Source organism: Saccostrea cucullata, unplaced genomic scaffold, assembly GCF_032062105.1.
Source record: "Saccostrea cucullata isolate Sc308-1 unplaced genomic scaffold, CSIRO_AGI_Scuc_v1 ctg3141, whole genome shotgun sequence".
NCBI classification, from domain to species: Eukaryota; Metazoa; Mollusca; class Bivalvia; order Ostreida; family Ostreidae; genus Saccostrea; species Saccostrea cuccullata.
The window spans coordinates 41645-55485 of NW_026921677.1; the positions used below are offsets into that span (position 1 = coordinate 41645).

The 13841-nt window shown below is 32.8% G+C and overlaps 1 protein-coding gene across 1 annotated transcript; it reads left to right on the forward strand.

Annotated features, from left to right (window-relative positions):
• Positions 1-1360: 1360 nt before the first annotated feature.
• On the forward strand, positions 1361-10936 carry LOC134260543 (uncharacterized). Its single transcript, XM_062743095.1, has 8 exons — positions 1361-1518; positions 3586-3804; positions 5852-6100; positions 6382-6516; positions 6627-6764; positions 9867-10007; positions 10305-10410; positions 10717-10936. The coding sequence occupies exons 1-8, from the start codon at positions 1455-1457 to the stop codon at positions 10877-10879; spliced, it is 1215 nt and encodes a 404-aa protein (XP_062599079.1). The 5' UTR covers positions 1361-1454; the 3' UTR covers positions 10880-10936.
• The last annotated feature ends 2905 nt before the right edge of the window (positions 10937-13841 follow it).

A 13841-nucleotide genomic window follows, 5' to 3' on the forward strand; every position in this document is an offset into this window, starting at 1 on the left:
ACATAATGTATACTGCAGATAATTCACTAATACATGGTTTGTTAAGGTATATTTTTTATTGCTTAAAAATAAACACCATGCAAATGATTGACAGGGTCATTGAATCCTATTGGAAGCTATTTAAACATTTTGATACTTAACTTCATTATACCTTCACCTTGAAAAGTGAGGGGGTATACAATGAGTGGGATGTCCGTCCGTCTGATACGCTTTAGAGTACCCATCACTATACGTTATTCCTTCTTTACCTCTGAATAAAATTTAATGAAACTATCAGAGATTATTTATAACGTAATGCCATTATGCACCTTTTACTTTTTTTTTCGGGTCTCCCACACGTTGACATTATGAGCGTATGGGAGGTGTGGAAGTTGAGGAAGGTTAAGCTTGAGTGCTCACAATACCTTTAGTATACATATTAGAAAAAACTTATTTTACAAAATCAATTTATGACACACATTTACCTATATAACTAAGTACACAATAATTTATAAAAAGACCAGAGTTCACAAGCCTATGCCATATGCCTTGAAATAAAATTTCTAACACTTAAATAAATAAGTTATACAATGTCTTATGCCCCTAGCCCCCTACATGTACCAAACACCGGGTATTTACATATGTACTTCGCAGATCTGTACATATTTACTTTATTTTTTAGGTGAGTTCACGTTTTGCTGAGGATGGTGACATTAAAATTTAAAAAGATAAACATGTTTGAGTGATATTTATACTTATCTGTGTTGTAATTTCAATTTAGCGTCAGTTGCGACTTCTCGATTCGAAAAAAAATCCAGAGAGACCTAAGATGCGAGACAAATACTAATATAGTTTGCATGCATGTGGTAAAATAAAATTAAAGCGTAAAAGGCAAATAAGTTAAAATCGGTAAATACAGATTTTTACGTCAAAAAGTGAACAACTACAACACATAAAGTGTAAATTATAGAGATTTATGTGTTAATAAACATATACAGATCTAAGTCTAATTTTTTTAAGACTAATGTGTAAACATTGCAGTTCGTTCTTTGTATACAATTATAGAATAAAATGTCATTTTAACAAATTCGATTGTAAAATATACAAATTGAAATGTTTCCGAGTGTTTCTTACGCGTATACGCTTCCGTATTTTTTTTCATAATTTTAATGACACATTCGACTAAAACGCTTTACTGTGTTGGGTTAATATTTATTTCTACAACATGCTTAATTTTCATGTAGGAGGTATATAGATATAATGAATTTATAAATTGCTAAACATTGATGTTTGTCAGATTTTTTTAAGCGTAATAGAATTTAACAATTTAGTACAGTACAAGTCGTAACTAACTCTTACACCACTGTAGTGCCACTTATCAGTTTATAAAAATCTACAGAGCAGCGAGTGACCTACATTCATTTAACTTTTGTTTTTTATCTCAGCTTCTAGAAAACAGAAAACAACCTCGCGTCATGATGCTTATTGTTTACATGTATCTGATTGTTTTCTGTATCATTGGGGATTCAAAGGAATTGGGTAAGTTAAAATGATTCTCCAAAGCAGTTAATTCCAATCTTAAATTTAAGGAGAAATTCTTCAGACAAATTCTTTTACGTTGAAATGGTGTCTAGATTTCTTAATGTATTTTTTTTAACTGCTCCGTATTTAAAGATTAGACAAATAACACAAGAAATATTTAACTTGTCTGCTTTCATTTATATATAGGTGAGACAGTGTTTAATTTTATACAACAATGTTGCATAAATATAGAAATTCACTTGAGATTTTTGACTCGAATAAAAATGACATCGATGTAAGGTGGTTTTAGTTTTTGTGTTTGCAGTCTATATTTTGTTATCCAGTCGAGTAGGACACGATATAAATAATACACTAACAAATAAATCATTCCGATCATAAAAAGGTTGATGAGAATTTACAGTGTTAAATGAATTAACAAATAAGTCTGCCCCTGATGAAAAAAGGTTGATGAGATCGCGCGAAATAACAGAGTCAAATGACTCATATACCTCACGTGTGCGCTTTTCAAACGTACTTCAAAGTAGTGGTTTAAAATACAATTGCTGATTAGGAACTTGAGTTTAAAAAGTAGGATAAATGTATTAAAACACTCACAAAATAGTTAACGGCTTCCATTACTTTTTTAGAAAATGTCAATGGTTACTAAAGGTACTGTAATTATGTTTTTTCTACACAAGAACTTGTTTTTCTCGTATACGGTCAGCTCGCCAATTTTATTATTTCATGCGTATTTTTGTATATAAGCGTAGAATGTATAAAGTAAAGACTAATATTTGTTATTTAAAATTTTGTTTTGATTAAATAGTGAAATAAATATAAAAAGTGAAAAATTTAACACACAAAATTAGGTTTTACGAGGTGTTTTTCATTTGCAGTAAAGGTTTGTTTAAATAATATTTAACGTTTTTTAAATTTGGATCTTTATGAGCAAACTTGTTGTATTTTCATAATTTTTCTAAAATTCGACTCCTCAATTGCAGTTATTGGACCAAATAATGAAACATATGGTGTAGTGTTAAAAAAATCTGATAACACTAACCGGTTAACATTTTCAAAGAGTAGAATATATACGAGAATGTTTTTCCCGAAATTTGATCGATAATAAAACGTAATAATTTTTTTTATAAGTTTACAAAATTTAATAAAATTCATTTGATTATTTTAACCCATTAATACTAATAACGAAAAAAGACATTAAACAGTTTATATATTCTGAAAACACGGGTTTCAAGCAAAATCATCTCCAAAACGTATGATTGGATTAGGTGCATTTTTAATCGGTCAGAAGATTTCTGCGAATAAAAAAAGTATTATAAGCTTTAAATCAGAAATAAATATGTCGTTGACTCATTGGATAGCCAAGAGAGCCAGTTTGACCTTGGATAGGGAGTCTGCTCCTGACACTTCTTTAGAAATGTGTTTCATTGTAAACGTTAATAATTTAGTCCTCTTTCATTCAGAAAATCGAGGTTTAAAGAATCATGCCGTGCATTCTTTCACTCATTGGGAAACAAGAAAGTTGTAAAAGGGAACAATTAAACTTTCGACCGTCCTTTTCACAGTGTTATAACCTCGTTTCACTATAATAATGTAATAAACGCCTTTCACTTTAATAATGTAATAAACACGTTTCACTATAATAATGTAATAAACGCGTTTCGCTATATTAATGTAGTAAACGCGTTTCACTATAATAATTTATTATATAGTTTATTTATATTCCCTATATAATCTATACAAGCGCAAACATTTCATAACACTACATATTCACCGGATTTGAGGCCGTATTCACCGGAGGGTCATTGCGCGTGCATATGTAGTGTTATGAACTGTTTGCATTTGTATAGATTATATAGGGACTATAAATAGACTATATAATAAAAACATTTATGGACTCTTTTGGTGTTGAATATGGTTTGTTATTCACCAGAAAAATATCCATAATGACTTCGGCTTCGCCTCGGTCAATATGAATATTTTTCTGGTGAATAACAAAATTAAACCATACTCAACACCAAAAGATCTAGAGTCCATAATTGTATAATATTCCCCTCTTTCATTCAGAAAATCTAGCTCTAAAGAAACATGCTGTTCAGTCCTCGACTTATCGGAAAGGCTGGGAAGCCGAGAAAGCCGTGGACGGGAAAAGATTGACCAACGTAAATAAAAATTCATGTGCTGTAACTCATACCGGGAAGACTAATGCCTCCTGGTACGTAGATCTGGAGAAGATTGTAGGAATCCACCAAGTCAGGATATACTACAGAGAGCAAAGATACTATGGTAAGACATAAAACATTACCACCAAGTCAAGATCTACTACAGAGAGGAAGGATACTGGGGTAAGACTTAAAACATAACCACCAAGTCAGGATCTACTACAGAGAGGGGCAATACTGGGGTAAGACATTATTATTTAGTTACATAGTCATTTAGTGACAGGGTATGGGATGATACCTGGTTAGTAAATTTCATACCTGGCGAGGCGGAGCCGAGTCAGGTATGAAATTTACTAACCAGGTATCATCCCATACTCTGTCACTAAATGACTACTAGTATGTAACGAATTTACCCCACCGATGAAACATTTACGTTTTATCTGTATTTTATAAATGGTTTTCGCTGCTAAATGCTTCATCGCGCTTATACTGTGACTATTATGACGTCACGTTTGTGTTGGTGACGTAATACATCGACCGAGTGTAGATTTACTGACCGGGTATGGATTTACAACTGACCGGGTACAAGTAATCCACCGCCTTCACGTGACAGACTTCAACCAATCGTAAACCAGGATTTCACGGAAAAATCAACAGAGGTGGGGTAGTAAACATAACCACCAAGTCAAGATCTACTACAGAGAGGAAGGATACTGGGGTAAGACATAAAACATAACCACCAAGTCAGGATATACTACAAAGAGGAACAACACTGGGGTAAGACATAAAACATAACCATCAAGTCAGTATTTACTATAGAGAGGAAGGATACTGGGGTACGTGTTAGAGCAATACAAACAAGTCATAATATACTGCAGACAGGAGCAAAACTGGGGTAAGACTTAGAAAATTACCGCCAAGACAAAACTGTGGTAAATGTTAGAACATTATCACCAAGTCATTATGCTACATACAAAACAATTCTCGGGTGAGATTTGGAATATAACTAGCAAGTCATTTTATATAACAGAGAACAACACTGGGGTAATTGTTAGAACATAACCACCAAATCATAATATACTACAGAGAGGAGCAATCCTTGAATAAGACTCAGAACATTTTACGATCGTTTCAAAATCTTCAAGAAAGACAAGAAAAGAGCTTCTAATTAGACATTTCCCTTCTCCTTGAGAGGAAACTTGATCTTATGAAAAATTAGCGACAAATATAAAATAAAGCACAGGAGCTCGCGTACCTATCCATTTTGCCGAAATTTTCGGTAAATAAAAAAGATACGTTATACCTATAATAATAACACAAGGAGTGCAACCGTTGTCCGCGACGCGATGACGTGACTTCACGGTCGGTCCATTTACCCAAAAGGAACCAAAAAAAACCCCATCAAACAAAATTAACTAGAGATAACGATATTACGTTTAGATACGAGTACAAATACTTCAGCTGTACTTGTACCTCCCCATTTTAAATTTTCTTGAATGTCTACTAACTTGTCTCTGGTTTCTTTTGGCATATGACCTCAATCATCTAGATTAGCATTTCAAACAGTTTAGTTCCTTTTTGGGTAAATGGGCGCGCCTGTGACGTCACGTCATGGCGTTGCGGACAACGGATATTTGAGCGAAGTTGAGGAGAAGTGTCATCGCTGCTGCTGTAAAACATGCGTTTGAAATCATATGCATTAAGAACCATAAAGAATGGTCCCTTCCAAAAAGATTGGTTTGTGTTTTATAATTTTCGATTAAAGATTAATTGTTCGAGAGCCTTAATATTAAGCGAGGGGTTCCCAGGTGACCTAAAATGCGTTGCACTCCTTGTGTTATCATTATACGTATTACGTATTTTGTTATTTAATGAAAATTTCGGTATAATTGATAGGTACGCGAACTCATGTGAATAAAGATTTCATGGCATGACAAATCAGAATAAAAATCATTGTCTCGTGAAACTTTTTTCTTTATTTGTTATATATGGTATGTAACAACTTTTTTCGATGCATACAAAACACATACCGGGTATCCTTTCAAATAAAATTTTGATATTTGTATAATTTTGTTAATTTTTTGTAAGAAGAAAAATGTTTCAAAAAAATAAATAGAAATAGAAAAAGAAAATTTGATATTTCTCCCCAATTTTCATAACTTTCTTTGCAGAGGCCCATTACAGAGGACGATTCGCGGGATTTTACCTCTACATATCTAACGTCACAGACCGACATAAAGGCAAGCTATGTTATCACGCGCTTACGGAGAGACCGGGATACCCCACCCCTGTCATGGCTCTTACGTGTGACACGTGGGGCAGATACGTCATCATTTACAATGAAAGAAATCCGGAAGTCACATATCCGCCATTTTATTCAAATATCGCAATTTTAGAATTGTGCGAGGTTGAAGTTTACGGTATATATCTATTATTTTTTTACGGTCTTTAAAATTATTTTTTCTATATTTTTCTATTTAAAAAAACATACATGTAATATGATGTAATATAATCAATGTATGATATTAACATACTTGTATATTTTAATTCAGATTCAGTTCATTTAATTTGTCAGTGAATTAAAAACTAATGACTATAAGTATGTTTATTAAAGAAGCAGAAGTATTAACTTTAAGAAAAGAAAATTAATGTTTTCATTCTATATCTTGTGTTTAAAAATCAAATTTAAATTAAACTCCAGGATGTCCTGACACTCTACAGAGTGAAGGGGAATGTGTGGATTGTCCCAACACGTGTAAAGATGGACTCTGCAATGTAACAACGGGCACCTGTTTCTTATGTCCCCATGGCTTCACTGGTGATTACTGCAATGAAAGTAAGCTTTATTAGTTAACCACGTCAGGCATGTCTGAAATAAAGTAAATACTTTTAATCCACTTTCTTATCGCTGAGTCAAACACACTTCAATTATACCATTTCAAACAGCTTGCGGGCCTGGTAGTCATGGGCATCTCTGTTCTGGTGAATGTGGATTTTGTAGAGACGGAGAACCCTGCGATCACGTGACGGGATTTTGTCTGAATGGATGCGCAGATGGAATGCGTGGAGATAAATGTACAGATGGTAAGTTATTTTACTTGGTAAGATATTTTACTTTTTAGCCATAGAAAATGATTCAGTTTAGGAATATACATAAACATAATATGGATATACCTCTGTATAGGGTATTTAGTAATTCCCTTTTGTTTAAATTGGATTGATACTTAAAAAGTTCTGCAATGAATAGAATTTAACTTCTTTTATAATTTATTTTTATGTCCCCGTAAACTAAGTTTGGGGGTATATAGTTCTTGTCGTGTCCGTCCGTCTGTCTGTCTGTCTATCTGTTTTTCTGCAAAACTTAAACCTTGCCCATAACTTTTGATCTAGTGGAGCTATGGCTTTAACATGTCACAGGTTACTCCTACGAGTAAGAGCCTCGGTTAACGTCCCTACGCTCCTTATATACCTCGGACTCTTACATCCGAAGGCCATTTTCTAACGAGCTCGTTCTGCCTGAGATTTTGGGCGGAACGTATTATGCGTGAAATAATCTGTTAACAAGTAATTTTCAGGTACTTACGTGTTTGCATGGAGTAAGAAAGTCACAAGAAATAATAAAATCCATTTTATTCAGTGGGCATTATTGTTAATTAATGAAAATTGTCATTTTTCCAATTTGTCACCAGAAGTACTTTCGATTCGACTTCACATTAATTTTGCGGATTGCTTGTCACAAAACGAAATTTTCGTTGCATAACACTATTTTCGTTTCGTCGATTATCTGAATTCCATTTCCGAATTTTAAACAGACGACTTGTTTCAATTCCTGCTTCGATTAAAAAAAATAATGGATTTATTGCTAATACGAGAGGTTAACAGTATTTTATGTGTAAGTTTTATCCTAAATATTGAGTATTTTATTATTTCGTAACATTCGTTAATATACAAAGCCTTATTTCTTAATAAAATGATTTATTTTCACTTGGGGTTTCAGCGGCGAGAATTTTTATAATGGATGCTAGAGGTTACGCGGCGCCAAGTCAAAAGTATCTCGCCGTGAACCTCTAGCATGCTGGAGTAGTCACAGGTATATTCCTTGTGACAAGACCATTCTTACTATCCACCTAAATTTAACCTCTTTTGACCTTGAAATTGGAGTTTGACACACTTTTACACCAAAATTCTAAACTTAAACTTTGGCCTTAACTTTTGAGCGGTTGGTACTAGGGCTTTCGTACTTTACATATGTATTCTTCGTGAAAAGACCTTTCAGTGGATACCTTTGAACTTTTGACCTTGACCTTGGAGATTGACCTACTTTAAAAAAGACCTTGAACTTGCCCATGTAAGACTAGCGATTTCATACTACACATATGTAGTCCTTGTGACAAGGTCTTTTATTTGATACCAACAACTTTGACCATTTGTAATTGACCTTGGAACTTGACCTTCATTTTATAAACTATATCCTTGGAAAAACTTTTGAACTCTAAAGGCAAGGGTTTTCATACTTATAATTTACGTAATCCGTGTAACATAAGATCTTTCATTGGATACCAGTAACTTTGACCCTTTGACCTTGGATTTGACCTACGTTTAAAACTTTAACTTTGGCAATTTCTTTTTAACGGTAAGGGCTAGGGCTTTTATACGTCCCATATGTAATATTTTCTAATAAGGCTTTTCTTAAGTAATCAACAACCTTGACCCTTTGACCTTGACCCCGGAGATTGACCAATTGATATAAACGTTAACCGTGATCATAACTTTTGACAGGTGGAATTAGGGATTTATGTTTAACGTTTGTATTTCCTGTAAGAAGCCTAATTTTAGATTCCAACATATTTGATTTGCTTTTGAGAAAGTTTAACTTCGCCATGTTGCCATACGGTGGCATCAGTGTTTCACAAACACATCTTGTTTCCTTAGCTCAAGTTTCATTATCCATCACTGTAATATCAGTAGATAAATATCAACATTATTTAAGCATTATATTCACAGAAATTGTAGGTATTTGGCATGGAATACCGGTTAAAATTTCATTGCTTTAAAGCTAACTGATATTGACAATATACCAATTGATAAAATAGAGATGCGCAATAGTTTGCGAAATATATATAGATAAAATTTTTATGTATGCGTAACAAGGATCAAGTTTCAATTATGATAGCGACCTTTCTAACATGATTTATGATTAATTCAGATTTTGTATGACAACTTTAACTCACCGGTATAAACTAAGCTTTCAAGTTAATATAAATCTTTTATCTCACACGTGTGGGTGATACAGGTCATTGGATAAACTTGTGCTTTATCAACTGGTAGATGCTTTATCAATAGCACTTCCGGTTTTGACACGATCCCTCGCTTCAAAATTTTATTTGAAACTTTTATTTGTGATCCCTATTATTGCCCTAATAAAATGAATGATAAAGAGCGATAATATCGTTAAAAGCAAGAAAAAGGCTAGTATATATGTCAAAGAAGTGTCTTATTTTATCAAGGAACCTGTATTGGCTACTTGAAGACGGATGTTACCCCCCCCCCCTTTTAAATCGTTTTCGGAGAAAGTAAAGCCTAGCAGTTAAGTTGTTGTTATAAGATTCCTTTAACATCTTCAATAATGCTTTCTTATATTATACTACGTATGCCTACCTAGAAACGTAACTTACCATGGATCAACAATGAATCTACCAGTAGGCCCCTAGCCTTGCCTATCACGTTTTGTACCGTCATCGTCCAAACGAGTTCATTTTCATGATCCAATGGTCCTTACAACTTTCAGTCAGAAGTCCGTTTGATGTAAAACTCCAGCAATTGTCACATAATGTTTTCAAAGACGCAGATAGCAAAAATTCTAAATTTTGAACAAGATCTACTTTCTTTCGAGGGATGTCAACATCAACGGCGCTACGTCATCAAGTGTACGTCATCAATTTGAATTTAGCAAACATTCATGTAGTTTCGCAGCGGAAGTCTCAAAGTTTTGTTAAAATGAAAGTCGTATGAGATAAATAGAACATCTATAATTGTGTGATTTGATATTGGCTTTATCCAACTCGTTGAAATGGTGTATATTCGCTCGGCAAGCCTCGCGAATATATACACCATTTCAACTCGTTGGATAAAGCCAATATCAAATCACACAATATAGATATCCTCTATATATCCTTTCATTTGTAGTCTGTGAACCCGGCACGTACGGACAAAATTGCACAAAGGAGTGTGGGATCTTCTGTAAAAGATCACGTGTTTGTCATCACGTGACAGGAAAATGCCATGACGGATGTAAAAAAGGATTCCGTGGAGATACATGCGAAGAAAGTAAGATATCTCGCATTCTTGTTTTCAATTAAATAAATTCCTTTCATGTAGATAAAGCCAGAACTTGTTTTTTTTTAAATATTGGTACATTTGTATGAAGAAGTGATTTTATTTGAAGGATTTTCCTATTGCGAATGAACGTCAAAAACTCTAAACAGATATAAGCATAAATGTAGTTAATACATCCAATAGTTTCAGTTGTATGGATATCACTTTAATTCAATGTGAAAAAATCAATCATTACTTCTGCTTTATGAGAGAACCAATATTTTTGTATAATTTTGTTTTAATTTGCAGCCAAAGGATTCCCTTTCGGTGTTGATTTTATATATGGTTTAGTTGGATTGACTATAACTGTGATCGTCTTGAATATTGTGTTCTTCACGGTTTTATTAGTGTGGAGGTGAGCATATTGTGTACAATAAATTTTTAAGACTTTCAATATAGACATCTGGTAGTACTATTGCTTTAAATTAAGAAAAATTTAAGAAAATATGGGAGATGATGTATGTGATACTGTACAGTACAGAGAGAAAACGTTGCATATGACCTTAAAATGACAATGAAAAAGATAATTTCTATAAATAAAGCTAAATATTTGTTGATGTAGTATAAAAATTGTATTAAGACATTTTTTCCTTAAAGCAAACTCCATAATCATGAATTTCCTGTTACTTTTAAAAATCATTAAAGGAATTAATTTTTGCAGATTTACAAAGAAAACTGGGAACATCGTCACTATAAATTTCAAACATCCAAAATATACATTTAACAACAAGGCGTTTAAGTCCGAAGGTGAAGGGTACCACAACGATGGACTACAGGATGGTCTCGTGGAAAATATATACGACGGATATGAAAACTCTCCATAAAGTTTTATATTACTATATTTCAGTGTTTTACAAAAAGTCTTCCTATCCATGCTATTAATGAAACCATATATATATATTTCATGTATTCATCATATAATAATTTTATAATTGATGTAATAATGTCGAATAAGTGAGTGAAAAGCATAGGTATAAAGTGAATATTAAAAGCTTTTAGGAATTTCGCCATTTTTGTGGTTGCTGAAAATACAGCTTTATGTGCATGCATACTGTAGTTCTATATTGGAAGGATAACGATCCTTAATTAAACATTTTCATCCTTTCATACCTAGACACAAATACAGGTTACATCAATTTTCTTAAGAACACATTTCTAAAGCAAAGGAATTCGGACATTGGTACAACTGAATCGTCACCGAAAGATTTGGAAAGGTCACTGATTAGCAGAACTATGCCCTTTACACATCCTTCATTAGCCTTGTTGTACAATGTAAAGTGTTATTGTCAATACTGTGATCTTGTCAACAACTAAAATCTATCGATAAGTCTAATGCAGACTGACGTTTTTCAAACAAATTGTGAGGCCACAATTTACTCACTAAATTATTCCTGGACTATTCCGTTTTATTCCGATCTGAATGGGAGGAAACGGTGGGTGTTACTAGTCGGCATCGGAGGCTCTCTCCTCTGTGACACCTGATCCCCGTTTAGCCTAAAATTTCGATACGATACGATACAATATTTTTTAAAGCGATATGCGATATATTGGATTCTGAAACAAGTCCATCAGAAAAGGCTTCTAAATCATTTTAATGCATACATTTTATAACAATTAAGTGTTTTATTACCCATTTTAAAGTTCTTGTCTCATTGTCTTTAAAAATAACATTTCAATTAAAACTTTTAATGACAGTAAAATAAACATGTTAAAAAAAAATTATCTTTGTATTTTGTAATAAGTATAAAAACTGTGTTACTTCCTTAGAAATTATATAATTATGGAAGGTTTTAATTTAAAAAAGTAAATCATAATCTTTGGTGATTGAAATTCCCATCTTTTAAACAGAATTTGAAGGACAAATGTCTGTCCGATACGTATTGGAAGTAACTTTTCGATACGATATTTTTCTTGAATATCGATACGTATCGATATATTGATACAGCCCTATCCCCGTTACCTCGGCTTGTTGATTTATCTTTGAATAATTATGAGTTGCTATTAACCAATACTTTTTATTTAAGAAAAAGCTTCCAAAGAAATAAAAATTATTTATAATATAAAACTAGAAAAGACAATTCAATTTTGACCAAGCTATTGGCAGCTTGAAACCAGAGTAAAAGAACTTATCAGTAGATATTTTAAAAGTTATTTTTATTTGTATTTACTACACTCTAGACACAACATTAACTTTACAAATTGATTTTTAAAAATATTTCTTAAATCAGAAGAAATCTACAGAAGCCCTGGAGGGACATTGACTTTTACTTGTAATGACTTATTCATTAGGAAGTTTTTTTATGCTGAAGTGTAAAGTTAACATGGAGAACGTGGTTGTTTGGCTTACGTTTATTATTGAATGACATATTTAATTCTAACTGAACTAATTTTTTATGAATTGTAGTCAGTACACAAACTTGCCTGTATCATATATCCAAGGACAAATAGATAATATTGTTATTTGTGCTATAAGCTATTTTCTGTTTGTCATCACATGATTATTTAAATCAAAACGTGACGTGAGTCATGGATACTATGTGTAGTTTCAGAAAAAAAAATAATATTTTGCCTTTTGTATTTATCAATAACAACAAGATAAAATGATAGTAATATTCATGTGTTCAATCATAATGCAATTTGGAAGTTACAAATGAGAATTAAGTAACAAGTATTAAGTTACAAGAAATAACATTTAGCAAATAACAATTAAATTATAACAAAAAATATATCAACAGATGAGAATTAAGAAGCCAAAATTATATAAGATATTAAACTAAAATTAATCAATTAAAAACCATACTTAAACTAGATCTTAACATATCATTTTAAGCCAAGCTACACATTCTACATAAATACGTTACAATTAGTTTTAACCAGCAACAAATAATTCATTAAAATTAAATCACAACAAAAGAGATATAACAAATAAGTCATAACAGGTATCCCTCCAGGGTTTCCGTAGAATCTATATGTAGAGAGTATTGAAATTTCATTTTTATATTCAAACGAATGACATATTTTGTGTACACCGCTTTAACTTTTGTTGTAAATCGTTAAAGAGCTATTTCGCAGTGATATTTTATTTAAATTCAGCGTTTTTCCGATGCTTTTGAAAACACGTACTGCGTGAATCTAAAATATTTGAGTGAAGGATTAAACTGTTAAAAGCATGGATTTGTGTAGCTGCGGAACTGTAACTCTCCAAAAAAATTTATATTGACAGACCAATGAGCCACCCATTGGAAAAAAACTATTTTTATTACGCTCAAAAAGTGCGCGCGGCCATAGATTAATTCTTCCAAATTCATTCCTCAATTGCGAAGACGACTACCTCAGAGCCACTATTTGCCGGAGGAGGACTGCATATTTATTCCTAAACTCGATACTCAGCGGCTTTGACCAGTGAGGAACTTTTTCATGACAACACCTACTGCGTCACGGGATCTTGGTTTATAAGTCTCATCCGAAGGATCGGTCTCCACGTCCCGCAGTGGCTTCGAAAACGCGACATAAGGATAAGCTTCGTAATCCTCGACTCGATAGTAGACTGCAGGACGTGGGCGACAGTAAGGGAATTTGGCTATTGAAAAGTTGAAGTCATTACAATTACCACATTTCTTTGATGTTAGGTTCCAATAAATGCCTTTTTCTAGTACGTTGAAAAATATCCAAATATGAAAAAGATTTGTCAGACTCTTTGGAATCTTCAATTTCACTCACCAGGTTTTATTTATCGTTCCGATATATGAAGTGTTACTGGAATTCTATATATTCCAAAAGCACGAA